Source organism: Schistocerca serialis, chromosome 2, assembly GCF_023864345.2.
Source record: "Schistocerca serialis cubense isolate TAMUIC-IGC-003099 chromosome 2, iqSchSeri2.2, whole genome shotgun sequence".
Taxonomy (NCBI): domain Eukaryota; kingdom Metazoa; phylum Arthropoda; class Insecta; order Orthoptera; family Acrididae; genus Schistocerca; species Schistocerca serialis.
The window spans coordinates 724137895-724165566 of record NC_064639.1 but is presented as its reverse complement, the minus strand read 5'-3'; the positions used below and the strand labels follow the sequence as shown (position 1 = coordinate 724165566).

General features: G+C 37.7%; 1 protein-coding gene across 1 annotated transcript in view; it reads left to right on the top strand.

The window, feature by feature from the left end:
• LOC126457922 (esterase FE4-like) overlaps positions 1–27672 on the top strand; it is a 177099-nt gene that overhangs the window by 91418 nt on the left and 58009 nt on the right. The window contains exon 6 of the mRNA XM_050094616.1: positions 19532–19697. Within this exon, the coding sequence (XP_049950573.1) occupies positions 19532–19697 (166 nt within the window). The remainder of the gene's footprint in view (positions 1–19531; positions 19698–27672) is intronic.

Below are 27672 nucleotides of genomic sequence, written 5' to 3'. Positions count from 1 at the left end.
TACAGTCTTTACATGTTACAAGTAGGTAGTCATATTTAAGCAATATTTTTGTAAATAATAAAGTATGTGGCTTACATACATAACATTAATTTTCTTAGGCTCTCAAAGATTTTTGAGGAACTCTTCTAGACTATAGAAGCAATGCATTAATACACATTCTTTTAATATTGCTTTAAATTTTTTAAGATCATTTTTTACTTTACTTTCTTTTGGTAACTTATTGTAATTTTTTTTTTTTTCTGTAGTGTTATGTTCCTCTCTGGCACAAACTGGTTTTTATTGTACTGCCTTAGATCACTTCTTCACTTTGCAATTTTCTTCCAAAATAATAATGTAACCATCATGTTGGCACCTATAACTTTTCTCTCATAAATTCAGAGATCACTCCACACTCTGTTTTTGCCTGGATGAAATACATAAGGCCAGTAATATTGCATGTAATGTGAATGCATATCTTGCACATTGGTTTATCATTTCCAGAACTCTTTGATCTGGTGATAGGTCAAGAGATTACATGAGATGGCTCATCAATTCTTTGTTCCTCTTGGAGTTTTATTACTACACTATTCAGTATAAAACCATAGGTCCCTCCTGAGTAGGCTGGGTGTACACTACACAGAGCAAGTCACCAGTCAAGTGTAAAAGCGTGTTTAGCACACACATGTGGTTTTTTACGTTGGAGAAATCCCTCTCATGGCACACTGAGCACATTCATTTAGTAAGCAACAGAGATGTATGAACTAACAATGCTAATTACAGAGGGGGAAGATATGTATTTGGACCAGAGACAGAAAACATAAGCTTAATACTAATTAGCAATGGAGACAACAAGAAGATTCCAGAATAATTATTACTTATTAATGGAAGCATTGCCCACATACAGTTTGCAGAAGAAAGATGGCTAAAGAAGTATGAAATTCAGAATTTTATCTTATGAAGTTGTTTGACTGAAGACTATCTTGTTACATTTCCACCATTACTTTACATCATTACATAGGTGCTAAAGTAAGAGGCATGTACATAAATTACAGTAGAATCAGGCAAAGCTTCTTCTTCTTCTTCTTCTTCCTCATTTCAACAATAGTCAAAGAATATATGTGCAAACTGACATCACTTAGATTACACTTACGTACATGAAACTCTGCACACTGTTTTCCTTTACAAAGCCCAGAAAGCTGCAACTAACAACACACAAGCTGATTCATTGTTACTTGACTGCCAGCAGATATTTTATATGGTTCTGTGCTGCTTCTAGAAAACAAAATTTATATGAAATTACAATGAAATGTATACCCCTAGCCGGCCAGAGTGGCCGAGCGGTTAAAGGCGCTACAGTCTGGAACCGCACGACCGCTACGGTCGCAGGTTCGAATCCTGCCTTGGGAATGGATGTGTGTGATGTCCTTAGGTTAGTTAGGTTTAAGTAGTTCTAAGTTCTAGGGGACTTATGACCACAGCAGTTGAGTCCCATAGTGCTCAGAGCCATTTGTATACCCCTAGTCACATGAAGGCATTGATATATGTCAACAGAGACAGTTGAAAATGTGTGCCCCTACCAGGGCTCGAACCCAGGATCTCCTGCTTACATGGCAGACGTTCTATCTGTCTGAGCCACCAAGGACACAGAGGATAGTGCAACTGCAGAGAATTATCTCTGGCATGCCTACCATGAGACCCACATTCCTAGCTTATTGTCTCGCACTATATTCATAGTGCCCCTGCCCATTATACTCATTACTCATGGCCTTTTGCCGATTCCCATAAAATTCAGGCACTGTTTGTGCATCCGCACAGGAGAAGATGATCAAATGGCCGAGGGAAACATTCCACGTGGGAAAAATTTATCAAAAAACAAAGATGATGTGACTTACCAAACGAAATGTCTGCTTGTGTCTGTATATGTGTGGATGGATATGTGTGTGTGTGCGAGTGTATACCCGTCCTTTTTTCCCTCTAAGGTAAGTCTTTCCGCTCCCGGGATTGGAATGACTCCTTCCCCTCTCCCTTAAAACCCACTTACTTTTGTCTTTCCCTCTCCTTCCCTCTTTCCTGATGAGGCAACAGTTTGTTGCGAAAGCTTGAATTTTGTGTGTATGTATGTGTCTGTTTGTGTTTCTATTGACCTGCCAGCACTTTAAATATGTCTGCTTGTGTCTGTATATGTATGGATGGATATGTGTGTGTGTGTGTGTGCGAGTGTATACCCGTCCTTTTTCCCCCCCTAAGGTAAGTCTTTCCGCTCCCGGGATTGGAATGACTCCTTACCCTCTCCCTTAAAACCCACTTCCTTTCGTCTTTCCCTCTCCTTTCCTCTTTCCTGATGAGGCAACAGTTTGTTGTGAAAGCTTGAATTTTGTGTGTATGTTTGTGGTTGTTTGTGTGTCTGTCGACCTGCCAGCACTTTCATTTGGTAAGTCAAATCATCTTTGTTTTTTCTTATATATATATATATATATATATACCATCTTCATCTTCATATATATAAAATTCATATGTATGTAGTACTGGATCATGTATGTGGCTGAAATGAAGACTCATCAAGCAGAACTCAAGATGATGTTATTAAAGGCAAGAACCATCACCAGCAAATGTTTTAGAATTAAATTAACCTGTCAGTAATTATATGCCAGCTTGATTGTTAACTTTTATTTTTGTATTAAGTTGACATCTCTAGTACCATAGTCAAACACTAAAAGGAACCAAGATAGCAAGTACAAATATCTAGCATAATAATCTGATTTTTATTACTAAATCTGTGAAAGTAAGTGAGAAATGTGTGCCAACTCAAGAAATCAGTTGATGAAAGTGTATTTTCTCATTGTAATGATACAAAAATAGATAAAATGTGACAATGATAAATTATGATTCAGAAATAGTGTGCACAGCACCACACTATATTGTGGTCAGCTTAAAAATGTGACATAAATGATAAATTTCCAACTACTGCTACTGCAGAAAACAAGTCACAAAGAATGTTATGTGAATAAAACCAGGGTGTACATGTGCACAATTAAAAAAATTCTCAGATTTCCTGGTTAAAAGTTCATTTTCTCCCAGGTGAAAGCACACTTTTTCTGTGTTAAGTGGCAGTATGTTTTTTCTTGGAACTGTAAAACTTATCAATCCTTTGAATGGTTAAGGTTTTGTATGCAGGTGTAGAATTTACTGGCTCTTTGGAAAACAAAACTCAGGGGAAAGAAACACGTTTTGGAAAGATCTTTGATGTGCAGCAACGTGTTCGCTGCATATTTTGGTATTGAGGAAGTATAAATTCAAATTCCACCAAACACCACATGCTACTTTCTGAAACATTGAAATCAAGATTGCAATACGCTTTTGGAAGCCAGTAATAGCTCATGTCACGTGATATCGCCAGCTGATGACAGTGGACATTCAGAGCATAGGACAGGCGATGTAGTCAGCCAATAGCATCATCACTGTTAAGTAGTGCGAACACACAAACAGGAAGAGTTAATGGTTTAAATTAACATATATAGTGTTGCTACAAGAAAAGCAAAGCTTTAGCGTATAACATAGGTCTCTATTATTAATAAGCTGCAAGAAAAGCTAACTCTCACTTATAATGTTGACCTTTTCTGCACAGTTACACTTTAAGATATAACACACAAATGTGCCAGTAAAATTTTTAGTAACAACATAAATGTCTGATCTTCTGGGATCAAAATTATACTAAATGGCTCATCATCAAAGAGTTTATTTTTAAATGAGAGTCAAACACTCTGTGATTTAAGAAATTCATTGTACATTCTTGCACATAGTTCAACTTGTTTAAAAGGAAATTTACTTTGAGACTAATGCTTTTCAAACCACCATTCACAATATTTTCCTGTGATCTGTTAGAAATAGATTAGTTTCAGCAGTTGCCATCCTAGAGAGCATCAGACAACAATTGCCACTGTGCTTGCGCAGCTACAATGATGTAGGAAGCCCGTAAAGGAAACAAGACATTAGAGGATACTACAAGAGCATGAACCATACTAAAACGTGCACATTTAAACTGCAAACTTAAAGTGCACATTTGTATGTCCAGATTCCCAATGAAGTATGCCTTGACCTGATATTAAGCCTTTCAGTGTGGTTTTTGAGATGTAAATTTTCTTGGAGTACAAGTCTCATGTTGGTTCTTTATTATGGTATAATGCCATGCATGCTAGAAGATGAAAACATGCACTTGAAATGCAGTAAACAAGGAGCCAATAGGGTGGAATAAAACACTTTGTTTCAAATACACTGACTGCCTCAGTGTAAAAGATTAACAAAAAGCCAAATTTCTTTAGCAAACTGACAAAAATAACTTCATTGTTCTGCAAGGTGATTAATGCTTGAGTGTCAGAAAGGTGGAAATAAAATAAAGTCTGAAACTAATAACTTATTTTAGCCTTCCATAATTATATGAATGTGTTTTAATTCACCTGATAGCTCACAGCCACAGAAATTCAATTTCTTTTCATTTGACGTGAGAGCAGTACACAAAGAGGAAACAGTAAAATTACTAAATGTAAACATGGGTACATGGAGACTACACACTTTCCCACTATAACTCAGACTGCTCTGGGGATCCACCCCAAATCTACGATATTTCCAAACCAGGGAAATTCCGCACCTCTCCCACCCCTCTCTCTCCCTCCCTCCCTCCCTTGAGGGGGCAATTCCATGCCCCTCCCAGCCCCCTCCCAAGAGCGTTTGAGTTTTAAAAAAATCAAATTTTGAAAAATATGTTCATTTTGTAGTGCACATCTTTCTGAAAAGTCTAATACAAAAAACATATGTGTTCAAGGAAATGAAAGACAAGTTATTTGTATATTCAGGAAAGAGGAAATTAAAATGCCCTGTGGTACCTCTCCTGCTTCCAGTTGGACAGTTTAAAAACAAGACCTCACAATTAATACTGGATGAGATTATTTATCTGAGGCTACATAAAACCAGTAAAGACAAGAGACAAGCAAGACAGTATACATTTCTTCAATCCTTAGCTCCTAGCATTTTCTTCTTTCTAATCTTGCTACAGCTTTACATGGTGTGCTTTCCTTTCTGTGAAAGAATCTACTACCTTATCAAAGTTTGTCAAACATTTTGCTACATGAAAAATTGAAATGTTGTTGTCTAATACTAAAAAAGCTATTAATACAAATCTACCCAAGACTGGTGTAGTTTCTCAATCAGATTACATCTACTTTGTCGCTGTCTGCTAGATAAAACAAAATAGGCATTTCTAATATTGCAGCAATTGTAACAGACACCAAATAAATGAGACTGTTTTGGCACAAAATGGTCATTTTCATAAAACAACAGACTATAATTCATGAAGTACCAATATGGAATGCCTATTAGGCATACTACAAGAAAAAAGCTTTAAGTTAGGAAATAGTTCCACATTTCATTCATACACTCCAGTTTCTCAAGCATGAGATCAAAAAGTAGTAGTACGAAATTTTTGTATAAATTTGAAATCGTCATATTCTTCCATAATTTGTGTGATGTCCTCATTTCTTCTCCTTACTCCTTCTAACAAACAATCTTGTCATCACTAATTCTGTAACTGTTCCTGCCATTGTCAAAATTTATTCACTGCTTAACTTCACAAACACTGCCAGAATCATCAGTTTTGTTATCATGCGATTATTCTCTGGTTAGGTATTGTTACACGTTCATACAGTGCATTTTCCATGCTACTTTCAGAACAGAATTTAAGCAGCTGTTACCTAGGGACTGTACAACTTGCCTCTACTAGTGTAGCAATCTGGCCAAAAATTTTCTGCAAAAATTTCATTTTCTTGGATACACCGATAAGATAATATTCATTTTCTGGAAGCTGTCCATAACCATTTAGTATCTTGTGGTACGTGTGTTGAACAGCTATTTAAACTAACCTGCCGGCCGGAGTGGCCGAGCGGTTCTAGGTGCTACAGTCTGGAACCGCGCAACCGCTATGGTCGCAGGTTCAAATCCTGCCTCGGGCATGGATGTGTGTGATGTCCTTAGGTTAGCTAGGTTTAAGTAGTTCTAAGCTCTAGGGGACTGATAACCACAGCACTTAAGTCCCATAGTGCTCAGAGCCATTTGTAATATTTCTTACCTGTTATTCCTGTTAGTTGTTTATATCCACTCTGGTAATCTGAATCTATGCATTTCATTAATAATTGAAACAATGCTGATCATTCATAAACCAAGTCAATCACATCATTAGACAGCAATGGCATTCATTCATTCTGCTTTACTCCGCTCAGCTCTTATAGCCCTGTCCCATTTTGCCTGCAGGAAAGTTTATTTCTAGATGCAATGAGGATTCCCCTGACAGAGACATCATGTACATTATGCATGCATTCAAAAATCATCTTATGATTCATTCAGAAATCAACTTAGTATGTGTCCAAAATTTTCAAAAACCAATAAGGATGTGTTTCAAGATCATATAAATTAATCTATTGGCCAATGTGCACTGGATACTAGGTACTTTGTGAAACAGGGTTTTCTTCCTCAAGAATATGAATTTGGCATCCCCCCCCCCCCCCCCCCCCCCTCAAATTGCCACCCAGGTCAGATACCTCAGTTTGCCCCCGCTCCCTTCCTCCTAGATCCAGGCCTGTTGCGCATGCGTGAATCTGGCAGCTTGGGCACACCAATAAAATTTTCCCTGGTAGCATCTAGCTGCTTGCTGTGATTGCTTACACAGCCAAAAGCCACATTTCTGTAGCCAGAAGCAGGAGGAGGTACTACTCATATGCGACTCAACTGCACATGTGCCATTCGTAATTGCTAAAACAAATTCAACATAAACATTTGTGATGTCATGCTCATCACAGGCATTTTATTGTTATAGAGTACTGGACAGTCTTCCTAAAGCCTTTGGCACATTTTGCTGTTGGCAGACGCTTGTACGAGCACTGTCTTTCATTGTTGTATAAGGTGCATTTCCTTTTCAATTTAAGTCTTATTTTCATTTTTTCTCTCGTTCATGTTTCATTTCTGCAGTATTATTCTGCAGTAGCAGGGTACAGTAATATCCTTTATTAGAGTATCAGTTCTTACCAGTCAAAATTACAAAAATTTAACTGAAAACTAAAACAATGTAAAATTCCCAGAATTCTAAAAAATTCCCGGGTTTTTCCTGGATCTCCCGGTTGTCCTGGGTCATACACACCCTGAACATGCAAAGTGGAACACCATTACAGTTGTGCTGGTACGGATTGTGTCAAAATTGTTGTAAAGATGAATTAAGTCTAAAATCCAACACAAATGAATTTTTTTCTGTTACTTGATGCGATGCATAGCTTAAAAGACAAATGTGATACAATGTTGAAGAATAATTGATGTTTAAATGCAGAAGTCAACTCCACCATTGCTGGTTCCAAGTGCAGGGCTTCATCTTGCAAGTGTGGCAAGTAATCAAAAACATCTGGGAAACAGAAAAGGTACCAGAAGAATGGAAGTCAGCCGCAATATACATGCTCGATGGGAAAGGATATGAAACAGACCATTATAACTGCAGAGGACTTTCACTACTGCTTGTGACACAAAATTCTATCCAAAGTTGTGTTAAATTGGCTAGAGGCTCAGGTAGATCCACAAATAGGAGGATTCCAAGGCGGGTTGTAATCTAACCCTCCATCACATCATTTGTTGATTGTCACTGTCTTTATAGTTAACTCATTTAATAAGCTTTGAGAGGAGTAAGATTTACAATAAACTTTTTACATATCTTCTTTTCTCATAGTTGGTTCCAGTTCTTCAGGTCTAGGGGCTGATTCTTGAAGACGAATTTTTGACATTATATGTTCTCGTGGTTCCAATTGACCTAATAAATTTGAAGTGAGCCTGTGCTGTATATTTTCGTTTTACTCAAAAATTTTATTTTCTCACATATTTCTATATCAAACTGTCTTTCCAATCTACATGTCAACAAAGCCGAAAATTACATTGCTCTTCTCAAAAATAAAGGCACGTTGTAACACCACAACCCCTTTTCGGGTCCTGTATCCTATTTCAGTCTCATCTTCACTCTATAAAAGAGGGCATATATGTAATACTAGTAATTTACACCAATTTAAGCTGTCGCTTTGACATTGTCTACATTGTGTCTTGCCAGTATATAGAATTGAAGGAAACATGTTTCCGGTTATCGGGATGTGATACACCAAGGATTCTTCATGCAGCAATTTACTAACTAATTTAAACTGTTGCTTTGACATTGTTTACATTGTGTCTCACCAGTATATAGACTGAAGGAAACATATTGGATTAAAAACTTATATAACATCATAATTTACACACAATGCAAATTACAGGCACTTGGTATGAATAAAATTGCTGTTGTGATTTTGGAGTAATTAATGATTAAAGTTCCAATATTTTATGTCATTGAGAGACAGCTATTTGTATCTTTTTTAAGTCAGAAATTGTTTAGTCTCCTAACAGAAATATGACAGGATGATTTTTCAGTCAGAATCAAATATGCTTATGGTCTGATTGGTGTTAGAGAACTGCAATTACAACTACATAGAAATGTAAAATTTTCCTTGTACAAAATTTAATTAATTGAACCTAGGCCTTTCATTGAATAAAACTAATCACTCTGTTCACCTGTAAATGATAGTGTGATTTCCTTTAAGTCAGTAAAATAATATATGCAAAGTAATGAAATATATTGTTGCAATGATAAAACATGTAATTTATAGTCTTGATAGAAACAGATTCTTTCCTGTCTTTGTATGAAATTATTCATTGTAATTCCATGTAATTTTCTATGTAATTTGGGAAGATGTATGTAAAAACTTTAATTGTTAGTATGTAAAAACTTTAATTGTTAATATGCAAAATTCAGTGTATGACAGTGACATTAAATGTTTAAAATCATATAGCCGGCCGAAGTGGCCGTGCGGTTAAAGGCGCTGCAGTCTGAAACCGCAAGACCGCTACGGTCGCAGGTTCGAATCCTGCCTCGGGCATGGATGTGTGTGATGTCCTTAGGTTAGTTAGGTTTAACTAGTTCTAAGTTCTAGGGGACTAATGACCTCAGCAGTTGAGTCCCATAGTGCTCAGAGCCATTTGAACCATTTTTTAAAATCATATAAATAGAGGTGATTTGAATGCCACCGTAAGTCAGTCTTAGACTGAATTGTGTATCAACAGCATGTAGTCAGACTTTTTAAGTTTGCTGCTGAGCATCTACTGCACGAAATATAATGTATAGTGAACAGGAACACTCAAACTTATTGAATCCATTGCATAAATCCCATGTGCCAATGCAGTAGCATCAAAATGAACCTACGGCAGCATCAAGAAGCAGCACCCTGGATTACACATTACGTGTTATGTTTTTGATGGAGAATGTCCATAATAAGACATGGTATATTGAACATTGTTTTTCTTGTGTTAAACAATGATACACACCTCAAACTTCACCACAAAACATTTTTGCCACATTTTATTACAATGTCCAATCACATCAGAGGCATGCCCACTACTACTTCCCTCTGCAGTACTAACAATATTCCAAAGGGTTTACAATAACTTATGTTATCGTTTTACCAATGAATCCTGAAATTAACATAATACATAGTGCCAAATTGTGTAAATAATAACAGAAATTTTAAGTATCCCAAATATTCCGTAATTTCAAACAGTTTCTAAAAAAAATAATTTTAACTGTACATACAGAGCCAGTACATATTGATTGTTACAACAAAAATAAAGTAATTTATTTTTATAGATTTTAGCCTGAAATATAATACACCATGTACAAAATCATATGAAATTCTTTTAGAAAAATGTCTGAGACAATATTGACAATATTATGAGAAGGAAAGTTGCTACTCATATAGCGGAGATGGTGAGCCACAGATAGGCACAACAAAAAGAGTCTTTTTGTTATGCCTATCAGCTACTCAGCATCTGCGCTATACGGTGAGTAGCAACTTTCCTTCTCATAATACTGTTACATTCCATCCCGGCTTTTCCATTGTTTGAGACAACATTAACATATTCAAAATTCAAAAATATGTTTTTGGTACTGATTACTTCTGTTGGGGAAGGGTAATACTAGAGGATGGTGTCCCTTTACAGGGTTAAGAAAGGGAAGCTCATGCAGTGAACAGATCTGATGCCTGAAAACAATATTAACAACAATAAAGTCCAGGAACACCACAGTAACATTCATCGACTTCAAGAAGGCTTACAACTCAGTAGATAGAAAAACACTCTTCAATACACTGAAAGAATGAAGGTGGACAACAATACCAAAAAGTTAATCAAGGAAACATTAAGAAATACAACCTCCAAAGTGAAGTTTATGGAAGAGATCTCGGTACTATTGGAAATCAAGATGGATTGAGACAGGGTGATGGCCTGTCAGCCATTCAATTTTTCTCCATTTTGGGGAAAATAATCAAGACATTGGACAAAGGGATCTACGGAGTAAAGATGTGGAGACATAAGGATAGAACCATCAACATAAAATGTCTGACCTTTGCTGATGATATAGCCATCACAACAAATAACAGAACAAGAGGCAAAAAATCTCTAGAAACACTACATGAAATCTCATCCAAAACAGGACTACAAATCTCCCATGAAAGAATGCAGTATATGGACTCAAAATCCACAACACACACCCAGTGTTAATGAAATATGGAAAGATAACACAAGTAGAAATTTTCAAATTCCTTGTTTATTTTTCATGTTTAAATGAGGAAGTAAAGAACTAACATTATAAATTATATACTAGAATCTACCATACATCTACATATACAGAAAACAGGACTGAACTTGACACCCAATGAAGAAAGGATCACAGAACTACAAAAAGCATGCAGACTTATATGGGACCATTACAACAAAAGAAGTATTTATGTAAATCCCAGATTAAGACAATTAAGTACAGTAGTCTTACCAGAGTCCTTGGATGCCTCAGAAACAACAGTAATCAAGGAAAGAACAAAAGTCAAGGAGATGAAAGAACAAGAGAGGGAATTTCTGAGAAAGATCTACAGGCCGTTTCAGAGAGAGGCGATTTGGATAAAGAGACTGACAAAAAAAACTGTATGAACAGACAGGCACAATTATAAACAACATCAGGAAAAGAAGGGCAAAGTTCTATGGATACATGCATAAAATGAACGAAAATATACTGACCAAATTGATTTTTAACATAGTGACAACTGGTACAGTGAAAACCAACTGAGTAAAGGAAACCATCAAGACCTCAAGAAACTGAATATTTCCACAGAAGAAATGACAGACAGCGAAAAATACAGAGCACAACAAACCAGAAAACAGAAATTCCAGCAAATGCCCAAAAAGAAGAAAACAGGAATGTGAACAGAAGTGAGGAAGATTAAACATGGTGAATATACAAGGACAGTGAGAGGGCAGTAGGCCTAAATCTTGAGTAATCAAATGAAAGTGCAAAAATAACCTTAAAGAAAAATAGTTGTGACATAATAATACAATGCTGAGAGCCATGAAAGAGAATTTGCTGAAATTTTATAGTATGAGCAAAATGTTAAGATGACAAGTTGTGTGAAACTAGGAGTCACAATGGGCAAAGTAGTAACAAACTGCCGCAGGAATGATCCCATTTATTACCAGGTCTTCCTCATTCACCAGCCATGGCTGGACAGACTGTGTCAAAGTTACAATCAAGTGATTTACAATATAGTGAATCACAGAATAACATCCAAACTTTATACAGGTGATGTATATGGACCATGTCATGTTCACTGTGTCCATTCGCTTTCTTCACAATCAAAGAATTCTTGGACCGAGTATAGTGGGCATTGTTTTAGGCCTTCAGCTATTTGTTTCTTGAAGTTGTCCAGTGGCAGGGTCTGCAATTCAACAGGTAGTTTGTTGAACATACTCACACCAATCACCAGAAACTGTCTCATGTTTTGGACAGTTGGCAGGTTGGTAGATACTCAATGCATTTTACTAATATCAGGATCAAATGATAGCTACTGAAACAAACTCAATAAAGACCCTCATTTCTTGCAAGAGACACTGTATGGTTTACATAAATATCTAATACTTGTTATGGGTAGCACTAAAAGATATGATATTGCTTATTTTTCATGTTTAAATGAAGAAGTAAAGAACTAACACTATAATTAATATACTAGAATCTACCAGGTCATTCTCAACACATACTTCCTTACAATAGATGGTATGGCAAGAGAACATTATACAGACATGACATGCACTTCAATGAAAAGGAAAAATTTCTTATAAGTCAAAAAATTGTGCAATCATTCTGCACCTTGTGTACAGAACCCAAGACCGTACCTCAAGCTACTGAAAAAGGCTTCAAAATGCAAGAAATTGAATTGTATCCCTCCCCCCTATGCCCACACTACATCTCCCCCTATCCTGCACAGAACAGCAAATGGCGTATTCACTGATGCCAAAAATAAACACTGAAGGATCATCAGTTACAGCAGCAGGCGAACAAGGGCAGCCACTGAACACAGGAGCTGACAGCAACAGAAACCACACTGTGGAGATGCCTGAGATATGTAAGCCGATATAGAGCTCATTAAAAAGTGTGAATGAAAATACTAATTTCAGTTACCAGTGTATAAATATTGTTGGGAATTAAAACACAATTTAAAGAGATGGTTCAGTTTTAGGGTCAAAGAAATGAAAATTCAGTATAGTGCAACAACAACATGAGGAGCTAGTAAATGACTTAGTGCATCACAAGAAGGGGAATCATTAAATTTAGGGAAAACAGGTAAAATACTTCATCAGGATGTTTAGCACATAAACTGTAAAGCAGATGGATGAGGGGTAATGTTGCAGGGATATAAGTCAAACATTCTAGCAGAAACACAGCATAGGCTAAAAGAAAATTAGGTGGAGATTCACACTCATGTAACCAGCTTTTGCAGAACATTACAGCTGGATTGTCATTTTCTCTAGCTACAGATTAATTAAAGCATCCAAAATATCACAAAATATGCTGCAGAACAGAGCTTCGAAACTGCAGTGGTGGAAATAAAAATTCCATAGAAGATGCACTGTGTATTAGGCCTGTACTGATCACCAAATGGTGACATGAGAACATTCTTTGAACAGCTAGAAAGTCCAATGTAAGAGTTTAAAAAATGTGTTTATTTAATAGTTATAGGGGTATTTGAACGCAGACATGAGGAAAAGAACAAACGACACTAAGACACTGTTGGTCTTACTCCATAGTTACAACCTAAGAATAGAAATAAATAAAATCACTAGAGCAACTAAACATAATAACATTGCTTTTGATCACATAATAACAAGTGCACACGCTGGCTACCTAAAAAAAAATTAAAATTCAGAAAAGAGCAGTGAGGTATACAGCAAAAATACCACCCAGGCAGTCCTGTGGACTAGCTTTTGTACACCATAATTTTCTGACAATGTACTATCACACAGTGAGAGTGAGTATTTCTTTATTTATTTAGCATATGGCTTATATGGATTCATACATCATAATTATCTGACAAAATTTTAAAGTTGAGACCATTAATTCAGTCCATTAACGAATTTAAAGTTTTGAAGGAACCATATTTTTCTGCAGGTTATGCTGTAAGTAGTGTAACAGGATATCCTCCTCTAACATTACTTTTACTCAACAGCAGTTGGAGATACCACTATTATTTTCAAATTTTGAATAGGTCACTATTATCTCAGTTGTTTTTCTGAAAACTTTCACTGGATGTGATATATCAAGCTGAAATTTATGAAAAGGAATTATTTTATAAAATATTTTCATCTCAATGTTATAATTGATGAGTACTAGGTCTGACTGCACAGTTAAAATTACTTTTTTTTAGAAACATTTGAAATTACAAATATTTGCAGACTTAAAATTTCTCTTATTAATAATGGTATCCTGCACTGTTTACTATGTTTATTTCTGGATTCATTTATGAAATAATAATCAAGATTAACAATGTAACACAAACTAGTAGAAATTCATTTGTTAAGAAAAATTGTAAACCCTTTGGAATATTGTTATTTCTGCGGAGTCGAGAGTTGTAAGCGTGCCTCTGATGTGATGGGACGTATTTTTTTATTTTTGTGTGAACAATGTAATTTCGGCTTTGTTAATGTGAAAAATCAAAAGACTGTATGATATACTAAAATGTGAGAAAATATATTACATAAAAACAAAAATTCTGCACAACAATCTTCAAATTTATTTAGTTCAATCCATTCGCGAGTACTTATAATGTCAGAGTTTCAGATTCAAGAATCAGACTCCTAGACAAGAAGAACTGGAGCCATCTCAACATGACAATCTAAGTAAACTTGAATGTTTATTGTAATATTTGCTCCTCTCAAATCTTCATAAAAAGCTTTAAATCAGACAATAGATGGAAGTAGCAAGTAGGGGAGAGATTACATTGGGCATTCAGTGACAATTTGGTGAACAGTCTGATGAAGGTTGGTGACTTTTTTATTCCCCATTTATAGAATGAGTCATGACAAATGCCGTGTGATGTTCTTATTCTATTGATGGTTTTCCACACCTGGCAAGGCAGTTCCATTCGGGGTAGTGGTGAAGCGAGGTCGATAATGGATTGAGATTGACACGGTTTCAGGACTTTCCAATGCTCTCTCCACATGTCATCAATTTTGAAACTGTTCATCAAAAATACTTCTGCTAATGGTTGTGGGGGAGATAAGACTTTAGCCTCCGCAGAGCAGCACCAGCCAGGTCACTGTACAGTCGAAGATGCGGACTGGCTAAAATTTTATTATACATACATCAACAGTTACTTAGTTCACTATAATCCTTTCCCAAAATATTTGGGGATAACAGTGAACTGAACATTACCTTTAAAAAAACATTTAGAAAACACTGCAGCAAAATATGCAGTATGCAGCCATAGTGTTGTGCACTTGGTTGCTGAACACTGCACTCCAGTCTGGTTAAACAGCCACCACATGAAGAAGATTGAGACCAAACTGAATGAGACCATAAGAGTAGTTAGAGTCTGTCTTAAAAGAACTCCCCTATATTGGCTACCTGTTTGGAGCCATATTGCTCCTCCTCATTTCACAGACAGGAAATATTAGTTAAAGAGCAAATGTAAAAACACCCCTTAAATAAAGCTATACATCACCATTCAACAAGAAGAAAGGAAAATGATTATACAAGACAGCAAAATCACTAACTGACAATGAGTGCTTCAGATGAAGTGGCCCCTCAACAAGCTACTAAAAAGGAATTTATTTAAAAAAAAGTTTAAAAGTGTATCTCATAGACAAGTGTGAATATAGTATGAGTGAGTATTACAACTGAAACTAAATACTGCTTCTGTATTGTAACAGAAAATATGCATTAAGCTTTTATGTGCCTGTAAAGTATAATCCTGTTTTGTTTATTGTACATTTTTTGTATATACATTGTATTTGAGCTTTGATGTAATATAACATTGTAAATACCATTAGAACACAAATGTTACATCTGTCTACCTACAAAATTCTATGACGTACCCAGTAGTCTCAGCTGAAAAATATCAGCTAGAGTCCATGGACAAATAATAAATAAATAAACAGCCTGAGGATGAATAAACACCTAATTAACTAAGCAACACACACTCTGCAAGAAGGTGCAACTGGATGTTAATGTTTATTGTTCAACAATACCTGATTTAACATTAGTAAAAGTTTTATTTATAGATTAATTATGTACTTCTTGGTTGATAAGTACATTTCAGTTAGCAAATTTTTCCATTTTTGGCCTTGAAAGCTAAAAATTTATTGAAGGACAATTCCATTTTCTACCATGCTGTTAGAAAATCACTGTTATTTACTCAACAATCAGCAGATTTTGGCTTTTAGGTATTTACAAATGCATGCTCCTATATTCTTAAAATATGTGCAAGAACAACATCCTGCAATCATCAAAACTTTAAAATAACCACTGCCACAGTTGCAAACATACATAAACATGAAACTCATCACACTACTCATACAAAATCAGTTAATTCATAATATTTAATATGAACTATGGTGGCTCAAACAGACATCCATGTGACACACTCAGAATTATTTCTTGGTCCAGGATAATATGTTGCATTTTTCCCAGCAAGAAGACTTCAGTCTAATTGGTATTCTGTCTAGATATTGCATCATTTAGGTAGCAGACATCAGTGTGGTACTATTTTAAAACATTCTTGGAACTCTAAAAATGCTACTTTACGGGTTATCTGCTTTGTCAGAATTCATTGAAGATATTATATTTTTCTTTGCACTACACTGTAACTCAGAAAATTAACATATTCATATTTCAGGTACCTACTGACACCCTTAAAACCCATTTATTATTGAGCAGTTACCATTAATAAAGGACTGATTAGATTAGCATATATGATAACTCTGTTTCATGTTAAGCACTTTATTACTTCACTCACTTCCATTGATATACTATCAATAGGCAGTTCATTTGGTTACCTTGATGGTTTGCAGAATTATTTGGTGGTTGGCCATTTGCAGAAAAATTATGCTGTATGCAGCCCATATGGATGAATTTTTTATAGTCCTTGGATATACTTGACTAAAGTTGTGCATGAGAAACAATCAAACTCAAAGTAGTGTTTGAAACTGAATTTAATATGACATTTAAGGTTCCACAATGCTCAGCCCTTGGAGTAACAACATTCTGAAACAGTCCTTATAAAATACTGTATGGAATTATACAGGTTGGCACATGATAAGTCACCTGATTTGTTTCATGAATAACACATTCGTTGTTGACAATATTTGTAATTTATTGATCTAGGAGTAAAGAATACAGCTTGGAAATACAACCTAATGAATCAAATATTCAATATGACTACCATTTTGGTTTACAATTTCTTCAAGTCGCACATATGCATTTGTGATGACTCTCCAACATAAATCTTCTGTAATGGCATGGCATAACTCCACAATGATGGCCATAAGTTTCACTGCATTTTTGGGTTTTCTGTGGCACACTTTCTCTTTAAGGAACCCTTAAAGGAAGAAGCCACATAGGTTAATGTCTGGGCTGTGGGGTGGCCACATTCCTCCTCCTGCATAACATTCTGGAAATGTGTTTGATAATACCCTAAGGCCAAGTCTTTTGTGTAGGAAATCAAGCACAACATTGGCAGAATGGGGGTGTGCTCCATCCTGCATGAACCATTGTGTCTGCAATGGATGACATGAGGCCATGAGTTGAGGAAAGAACTGGCTTTGCAGCATGTGTAAATTGCATTCACCAGTTACTGTAGCAGACCGATGATTCCATGGCTTGACATCGCAACCCACATGCACACTTTCTCCCTGTAGGTGTCTTTCATGTGAATTATTTGCAGAGGTTCACGTGGCCAGAATCAAGCATTTTAGAATGAAATTTTCACTCTACAGGGGAGTGTGCACTGATATGAAACTTCCTGGCAGATTAAAACTGTGTGCCGGACCAAGAATCAAACTCGGGACCTTTGCCTTTCGTGGGGCAAGTGCTCTACCAACTGAGCTATCCAAGCATGACTCACACCCCGTCTTCACAGCTTTAATTCCTCCAGTACCTCGTCTCCTACCTTCCAAACTTCACAGAAGCTCTCCTGCGAACCTGCAGAACTAGCACACCTGGAAGAAAGGATATTGCAGAGACATTGCACCAACTAATCTGCTCCAAATAAATGTTACATAGGAATGGGTAGGACTGAATGGCCCACGACCTCTTTCACATGTAAAAACTTACTACTTATCACAAAAATAAATATTTATTCAGTTAAAAGAAAGAATCTCATTGACAAGTTACACTGTTCAGTTCAACACTGGCAATAATAATCTGCCCCTAATTTTGAATAAGCAAATGTTTGGCCTCATTTAGGGAGTGATACATAGCTTGAAAATTTCATTAGTTCTGAAATCAACACTGACATGGAACTCCTAGTCCATAATTTTTTAATATAATCATTATGCAGTGCATTCATAGAGGAGACTACTAAGTACAGCGGGTGCACATGTATGTTACTGTGTCACCTCTTTGCCAATTGATACAAGGTCTAGAATGCAATTTGCACCATCAGTTCAGTTCAAGGGACTCTGATAGCCAAATGTTCCGTGTCTGTAGTCTTCAGTCACTGGTGAATATTTTTTTGCATGCATAAAAACACCTCAAGCCCTTTGTTTACCTACCACCAGCTCTCCTTAGGTGAATGCTGTGCCATGCTATGTGTTTATTCATTACCAGTCTGACTTACCCACTTGTCATCTTCTGGTTTGAACCTAAACTAATCACTCAACAAGCCATAAAATGTGTGATATCACAGGAACATACATATTTTTTACAATCACTAACAAAACTTGGAAGAGTATGCGTGCGGAACGATTTGAAGTGGAATGATCATATAAAATTAATTGTTGGTAAGGTGGGTACCAGGTTGAGATTCATTGGGAGAGTGCTTAGAAAATGTAGTCCATCAACAAAGGAGGTGGCTTACAAAACACTCGTTCGACCTATACTTGAGTATTGCTCATCAGTGTGGGATCCATACCAGATCGGTTTGACGGAGGAGATAGAGAAGATCCAAAGAAGAGCGGCGCGTTTCGTCACAGGGTTATTTGGTAACCATGATAGCATTACGGAGATGTTTAATAAACTCAAGTGGCAGACTCTGCAAGAGAGGCGCTCTGCATCGCGGTGTAGCTTGCTGTCCAGATTTCGAGAGGGTGCGTTTCTGGATGAGGTATCGAATATATTGCTTCCCCCTACTTATACCTCCCGAGGAGATCACGAATGTAAAATTAGAGAGATTAGAGCGCGCCCGGAGGCTTTCAGACAGTCGTTCTTCCCGCGAACCATACGCGACTGGAACAGGAAAGGGAGGTAATGACAGTGGCACGTAAAGTGCCCTCCGCCACACACCGTTGGGTGGCCTGCAGAGTATAAATGTAGATGTAGATGTAGATGTAGAAGAGCATGCCCCATTGTCTGTGTTCCTAGGCATCCCTGCAGGAAGTGCCATCAATAAGAATGCCTGCTGCCACATGGCTTTTTGGGAAAAACCCCATGCTTGGAAAACAGGTGAGCCTGAGATATACTACTGCTCCACACTGTGTGTAGTATGTGATGATGGTTGATGGTTTGTCTGCTTGGTGCTTGCGTCCCCAATCCCCTCCCATCTGTCACAGCAGATGGGTGAAGCATTCAAAAATGGATTTGTGCATCACCACATTATGTTCATTCATATACAGTTCATAATGTTGTCATTTAAGGATAGTTAATTGTTAATACAGTCTTTGGTTACTACTCTTGACTGGTGTGTATCTCAACTGATTTCACTTTTCTGAATTTTTCTCATAATGGGATTTGCAAGACACAGTGAATGAATGGATGTATTAATGACAGAGCATTTCTATTTCAAGAACTACACATAATTAATCAGGTGGAATATGGGTAATATTAAAGACTGTGTACTGTTTCTTTCTGTAGCATTATCACTAGAATCTGCTATGGCTATTTGATCAAGTAACACCTTCTGTTTGTTTCCAGGACATGAAATATAAATTTGAAGTAGTTTTCCCACCAACAGTTGAGAAATATGCAAGTAATAGCTGCTTTCTTCCAAAACATCCTCTAATTCTATCTCAAAACTCTAAGCAAGAAATACCACTTCTTATTGGTTCTACATCAAAGGAGGGCTACATATTTATGAGAGGTAAAGAGAAATTTCTGTTGTAGTTTACTTTATTCTAAGGTTTGTGACTATAAATATCTCCCTACTATATAGTCAGTCACAACACACCATACAGGCTTTCCTGAGATATTTCAAAATATATTGCACCTATGATTTTGATGTATCCTTGAATTTGCAAAAATAGTATTTTTACTACAGATTAAATATACTTCCTATAATTTTCCCTGTCACAGTTATTACCTTAAAATTTAAGTATATACAATGAAATTTTCAATGACTGTGGATAAACAACAGTTAGACGCAGCTGATTGTGCTGCACTTAAAGATGTGAATCTGTAATGGAGGGCCTGTGATCATGTCCATTTAATTACTGGGTGATCAAAAAGTCAGTATAAATTTGAAAAGTGAATAAATCACGGAATAATGTAGATAGAGAGATACAAATTGACATACATGCTTGGAATGACATGGGGTTTTATTAGAACCAAAAAATACAAAAGTTCAAAAAATGTCTGACAGATGACAATTCATCTGATCAGAATAGCAATAATTAGCATAACAATGTGAGACAAAGCAAAGATAATGTTTTTACAGGAAATGCTCAATATGTCCACCATCATTCTTCAACAATAGCTGTAGTCAAGGAATAATGTTGTGAACAGCACTGTAAAGCCTGTCCGGAGTTATGGTGAAGCATTGGCGTCGGATGTTGTCTTTCAGCATCCCTAGAGATGTCGGTCGATCACGATACACTTGCATCTTCAGGTAACCCCAAAGCCAATAACCACATGGACTGAGGTCTGGGGTCCTGGGAGGCCAAGCATGATGAAAGTGGCGGCTGAGCACATGATCATCACCAAATGACACGTTCAAGAGATCTTTCACATGTCTAGCAATATGGGGTGGAGCGCCATCCTGCATAAAAATCGTACGTTCCAGCAGGTGTTTATTAGCCAGGCTGGGGATGATGCGATTCTGTAACATATCGGCGTACCTCTCACCCATCACGGTAGCAGTAACAAAACCAGAATCACGCATTTCCTTGAAGAAAAAAGGCCCGATAACGGTAGAAGTGGTAAATTCAACCCATACCGTGACTTTCTTGTTGTGCAGTGGAGTTTCCACGATAGTTCTAGGATTTTCGGTAGCCCAAATTCTGCAGTTGTGGGTGTTGACAGACCCTCGGAGCGTGAAATGAGCTTTGTCGGTCCACAACACGTTACTTAACCAATCGTCATCTTCCGCCATCTATCGAAACACCCACACCACAAATGCCCTCCGCTTCACTAAATCACCAGGTAACAGTTCATGATGCCGATGGATTTTGTATGGACAGCATTGGAGGGTATGCCTAAGTGCCAACCAAACAGTAGTGTATGGAATGACGGTGCGATGTGCGACTGCACGAGCACTGACTTCCCCGTGCATAGATGAACTCGCTACAGTCTCCATTTCTGCCTGAACTGTCTCAGCAGCATTATGCCTTGTGCTCAGTTGGCCAGTACGGGGTCTATCATCTAAACAACCCATGGCTTCGAACTTCGAAATCATTCTCACCACAGCTGCATTTGTCAACGGACCTTTACCCATTCTAATCCCCTTCCTATAGCGATAGGATCGTAACGCTGAACTAGCACATTCCCCATTATGATAATACAGCTTCACTAAAAGCGCCTTTTCAGGTAACATCAACATGCTGTGACTGCTGGCACATCTGATTCTCTCTCTCATTATAGCTCCTCTTATACACAATTGACATGCGCAGTCACTGATGTTTTTGTCAGTTTTTACCTCTCTATCTACATTATTCCATGGTTTATTAAGTTTTCAAATTCATACTGACTTTTTGATCACCCGGTATTTATAATTATTCACCCCTTTATGTTTTTTATCTGAATGTGGTGAACAAACTGAAGACTTTTGCAGAATCAGAGTCTTCACAGAGAGAGCCATAATTAACTCTCTGATCAAGACTGATAGAGCTTAAAAAGAAAAAGTACTTGACTGTTATCTTCTGCGGCCTTACCAAGGCATCTGATTGCAGAGATTGTAGAGATTTACAATGGAACTGTAGTGCTATGGAATCACTGAATTCCCAAAATGACTAATTTCTGTACATCTCAATTTATTTCTATATCTGTACTCTGCAAGCCAACTTAAGGCTTAAGGTGTGCGGCAGGGGATAACGTCACTTCCCTCTCTCCTCACCCCCCCCCCCCTCGCACCCCCCACATCTTCTGTTTCATTTGTGCAGCAAAAGTAATTGTTGGTAGGCCTACACATGAACATAAATCTCTCAAATTTTAACAAAACCCATACTGTGATGCACAACGTATCTCTTGTAGTGTCAGTTGCTAGAGCTGAATGAGCCTCTCCACAACACTCCTGTGCTTATTAAATGAACTTGTGACAAAATATGTTGCTTGTCTTTGTAACTTCTCTACTCCCTCCTATCTATTCTATCTAGGAACGGTCCCAAACTGATGAGCAGTACTCAGGTATTGGTCAAAGGAGGGTATTGTAATGTACTGGTATTGCCTTTGTAGGTGGACTACCCTTTCTGATGGTTCCTCCAATGAATCTTATTCAGGCACCTACCTTTCTGACAACTACTTTTATATAATTGTTCCACTTTAAATCATTCTGTAAGCATACTCTCAGTTATTTAATGGATGTAACTGCTTCAAATGATTCTTCAGCAACTGTGCAGTCATACAATAATAGGCCATCCTGTCTATTTATGCACAACAGTGGCATTATTCAGTTGTCATATGTAGTGAAGAGTAATGCTCCTATAACACGCCTTTTGGGTATGCATGATGCTATGTTTGTATCTCTCTATTGAGAATGACATACTGTGTTCTGTTTGTTAAGAACTCTTCAATCCAATCACAAAGCTGGTCTTATTTTCGGGATGCTTTCATATTCACTGGGCAGTAGTGCAGAATGGTACTGAATGCCTTTCAGAAGTCATGGGATATGACATAAAGTAGAGGTCACATTAATAGACTCTCTTCAGGATGCACATAAATACTGATATGCACAAGTTGTTTTCCTTACACAGTGTGACTTAATATCTTACTTTACTTCCATAGTGAATTCCATATTTAATAGATGATACTGATAAGCCCAACAAATTTAACCATGACCTCATTGCCATGTGGCCACAGATGGTGTAATCAACATGTCTGTAGAAATATTTGGGTCTGAAGTGCGTAGTTTCAATAACAATTCCATCAGAATGTTTCATGCATACATTAACAACTTCTGTACCAGAACCCATAACCATATCACCTCAATTTCTTGTAACACTACTCAAATTCTGTAAGTGAGTGGTGGTGAGACCATGTTGGAAAAGTCTCATCATTTATGGGTCAAACTGCTGTGAACCTTTCAGAGAGACTCAAGTGAATAACCATGCCACATTAAAGCTCCCTGACAGGAAACTCTTGCTGAATCATGCTATATTAAGCTATCTCATGAATGTGTATGATTTCTTCACATGATAAACTTTGTCTCAGTAGTTATGACAGATATTTGACCATTTGATTCAACAAGCTTACAGCGTTTACTATTTACCCCAGGAAGTATTGTGTCCTAGTCAACTTTCAGAAGGCTATAGAAACAAGGGTGTATGGTACTTTGAGATGTATTATCCATTCCTGGGGCAAAATAAGTTCTTCAAAAGAGCAATGGTATTTGTCATCAGGACCAGTGTTCCACATTCCTGAGTTTCTTGTATGCTTAATCCTCCAGCAAATTGATGAAGTTTCCATTGGAACTTGGAAGTACATTGCAGACAGTCATATTGCCTTCATCAACTGGCAACAAAATAATGTCTTTATCACCATGGAACATGCAAAGCACATTGTGTTTTGATTCCATTATGATTATTATCAGCACTTCTGAAATGTTTATGGTCTTGCAGGGTTCACATCTTAATTGTTCTGCTGCTTCCATGGGCAGACTGTGAAGATTTTTGGACAACATGATTGTGGAGAGAAGCAGCGATTAGTATGATTAATCAATAAATCAAGAACAGTCTTAATCGCATTTATTATTGTTACAATACTGCCAACCAGTGTCAACCTGACGTAGGGGTCATCTTCTGGGCATTTACACCATTGGTCGACTGCTGGTGGAGTCACTACTGTCTACATAACGGCAGGAAACTATATCATGTTTCCTGCTGTTATGTAGACAGGAGTGACTCCACCAGCAGTCGACCAATGGTGTAAACACCCAGAAGATGACCCCTACATTGGGTTGAGACTGAATGGCGGTATTATAACAATAATAAATGCGATTAAGACTGTTCTTGAATTATTGATAGACTGTGAAGAGGCTGTACCATGCCATTAATAATCTTGTATTTCAGAATGCTTTTCAAGGGCTGGCAGAATAAGACCTTTCATCAACACTGATTTTGTTCCTGTGTCTATTTCCTTTTCTTCAAGATTTATTATAGTCCTGTAGACAAAGATTTATGCTCCACGTTCACATCCCTCTCAGTCTGCTGTACTTGTTTAGCTGTGTCATACTGTCCTGTTATGAAACTCACTGTAAGTATAAGAAATGTCATCTTCCAACCCATTGTACATGTTGAAAATAGCTTAGTGAGGGGCAAGTAACACAAGAACAGCATACACAAAATACTGAACAACCACCTGTTTGCTTAATATGTGCACTCACAATGGCTGTACTTGGGTAGCATAAAATCCACTTTGTTTTGACCATGTTTACTTGATGCCACAGTTCAGAAAACTTAGATAAGACAGCCTGATCTTGAAACTGCTGCAGAAAGGCCAAAGAGCTAAGAAGCTTAACATTTCTTGTCCATAGCTTCTGTCAGAGCTTAATACATCAGTCTGCCTCTGCCCCATAGAGATACTCAACATGATCTCATTATCTTTCCTGGTGAACTGAACTGATGTGAGGTTCTTGTAGTTCCATGTGGGTAAGTTTGTTCAAAAAAGCATGATTATTAATCTCATTGTCTTCAGGTAATGTGTTGGGATATTAACTATGTTACCTTCATGTAGAGGGTGCCAAGAAGTACTTTGGATCAACCAGTGCCACCAGGTAGGTTAGGAGGGGAGGGACACAGGAGGGGAGGGGGGGGGGGGTGAGGGGAGTAGGTGGAGAGGAAATACCACTTTGGGGTGGGAGGGGGGGTGATAGGAACTGAAATATTTACTATAAACAATTTCGGTACATGGTTATTCAGACCGTATGTGTCATGTGTTCCTGGTATTAGGGCTAGGGGAACCCCAATTGGGAATATGTGGGAGGGAATTTGAAGTTTCGGCATTTACCTTACAACAAAGGAAAACCTCTCAGAGACCCTGGTTGGTATTCAAGTTCCTTCAAGGTCCATTGGACATTGGGCTTCACCTTTCATGCTGTTTGCCTTCTCTCAGCTGTGTGCACTCACATTATATTGTGAGCAATTGTGAGTCTCAAACGAAGCTCAGTTCATAGCTTTGTATCTGTTTATGAGGCAACCAATGGTACACAATTTGCAGGTCTCATTTGTCATGATGTCACAGAATATATTGGTCCTGCGTAGGACTATAGTCTGTTCAAAATCAATCTTTTCTAAGCTATATTTAGAGGTTGTCTTGACAACACATACACTTGAGCACAATCACCCCTCCCTGCTCCGCCAATCCTCAAACAGAGTCCCTGGAGGAAAGAGAACTGCTCCTTTTGATATAAAGATAAGACAGATGCTGTCTCAACAGTTCACCAGTTGAATCTTCAGAATGTTATCACTTTGTGAGAAACTTATTCAAATGGAATCCAAGAATTTTATATCAGTTGCATTTGCCAAGGAAGACAAAAAAGACTGTCAGAACATTGTGTTTAACTTCTTAATTAGTACCACTAAAATGCCATGAACTTTTTACACATGGATACTCCAAGTCTCCCACAAGTCCAACCCATGGTCCAAGTTGAGGGAGTGTAGGAGTGATGTACAGTGGGGACTGTGTGTGCCCTGGGACTGCTACGGTAGCTGTGAAGGTCCTACAGGAACCCTGAAAAGTGATGGCTGATGGGGCTCTGGTGAAGCTACAATAGGCCCAGCAAGCCAGTAGTGGATTATGATTTCTGCTTTCAAAAATAGAATGGGCCTCAGAAAGGATGGATTTAATCAATGACAAATCGGCTATAAACATGAACTAACATTTGAAACACTAAATATACAAACATTGACGGGAAAGGTGGAGGGGATGGTAGACATGATGGAAAGAAAGAAGTTAGACATATTGGGGTTAGCTGGAATGAGATGGAAAGGACAAGGAAGGAGAGAACTGAGGAAAGGCTACCGACTGTACTGGAGTGGAAAATAGGAAGGAAGGAGAAATGGAGTGGGAATAGTAGTAAGAGATGGATTAAAAGAGGAAATGAAGAGAATAAGTGATAGGATGATGAAGATCAAGATATCACTAAAGGGGACAGTCATAGAGGCAATACAAATGTATGTGCTGCAGGTGGGTTGCACTTCTGAGGAGAAACAAGAGTTTGAAGAGGAAATGCAGAAGCAGGTGGGAAGGAAGAATGTATAGTAATGGGGATTTAAATGCACACATTAGAAGAGAAAGACAAGGCTGTGAAGGTGTGTTTAGACCAGAGAGTTGGGTCTGCTGAAATGAGGAAGGCGAAAGACTATTGGAGTTCTGTCAAAGGAATGGCTTCCTGGTTGGGAACTCGTGGTTCAGGAAAAGAGAGAGCAGTAAGATTACATGGTACAGTCAAGACTTAAAGAGAAAGACAATAGTTGACTACTTCCTGTAAGATAGTGAGATGAATAGGGACATCATTGACATTAGTGTAATACCATCAGAAGTCATGGATAGTCACGACCATTTGCTGGTAATGAACCTGAGACGCCCAAGGATAATAAAGGGACAGAAAACCAGGAAAGATGTATAAGGGTATGAAAGTTGAAGGAGGAAGAAAACAGGCTACAGTACCTACAAGTAGTAAAGGATAGCATCATAAAGGATGAACCAGAAATGTTAGAAGAGGAATTGGGTAGATTCAAGAGAACGTTCGGAAGTCCGGTGGAAGCAATATGTAGGGGACAAGCAACAAAAGGAGGTGGAAAGAAACACCCTGGTTGAATGATAAAACAATGGATATGGTACAGAAGAAGAATAGAGCCTTTAGGATATGGTTCCAGAAGAAAAAAGTGGAGACAAGAGAAGAGTATCAAGCAAGAGAGAAAGAAGCAAAAAGAGTGGTGGCTGAGGAGAGAAGAAAGTGGATGGAACAGTGGACCAGAATGATGGAGGAGGATACTGAAGGTTCAAAAAAGGTGTTATATGGGATGATTAAAAGTAAGAGGAAGAACGGTATGACAGATTATGCTGAATGGTGAACAAACGTGGCCAAGATGTAGAGAATAAGGAGGAACTCAAGACTATGTGGAAGAAGTATTTTGAAGAACTCCTGAGCCAGAATGGAGACCTGGATGAGGAGGAACAAGCTGATGAGAAAAAAGAGGAGGAACAGCAAACAGAAAAAGACCGTACATGGGGAGAAGTGGAAGAGGCACTGGGCAAGATGGAGGGAGGGAAGTCACCAGGTCTGGATGAGCTAAGTGTAGAGATAGCGAGAGCAGCAGGAGACACAATGGCTATATTGAGTAATGAAAATTGTTTGGAGACAGAAGGTGATCCCAAAAGACTGGAAGAAGGGAATAATTGTCCCAATCTTTAAGAAGGGAAATAGAAAAGAGTGAAAGAACTATTGAGGGATAACATTGATGAGTCATTGCACAAAGATTTTTGAAAAAATTTTGGAAGCACAAATTCAGGCAAATTAGAAGGAAAGATAAGAGAGGAGCAACATGACTTCAGAACAGGTAGGTCCACAGTGGATCTAATTTTTGCTGTAAGACAACTGCAGGAACAGCATTATGAATATGGAATAGATCTACTAATGACCTTCCTGGACATTGAAAAAATATATGATACTGTATGTAGAAGCA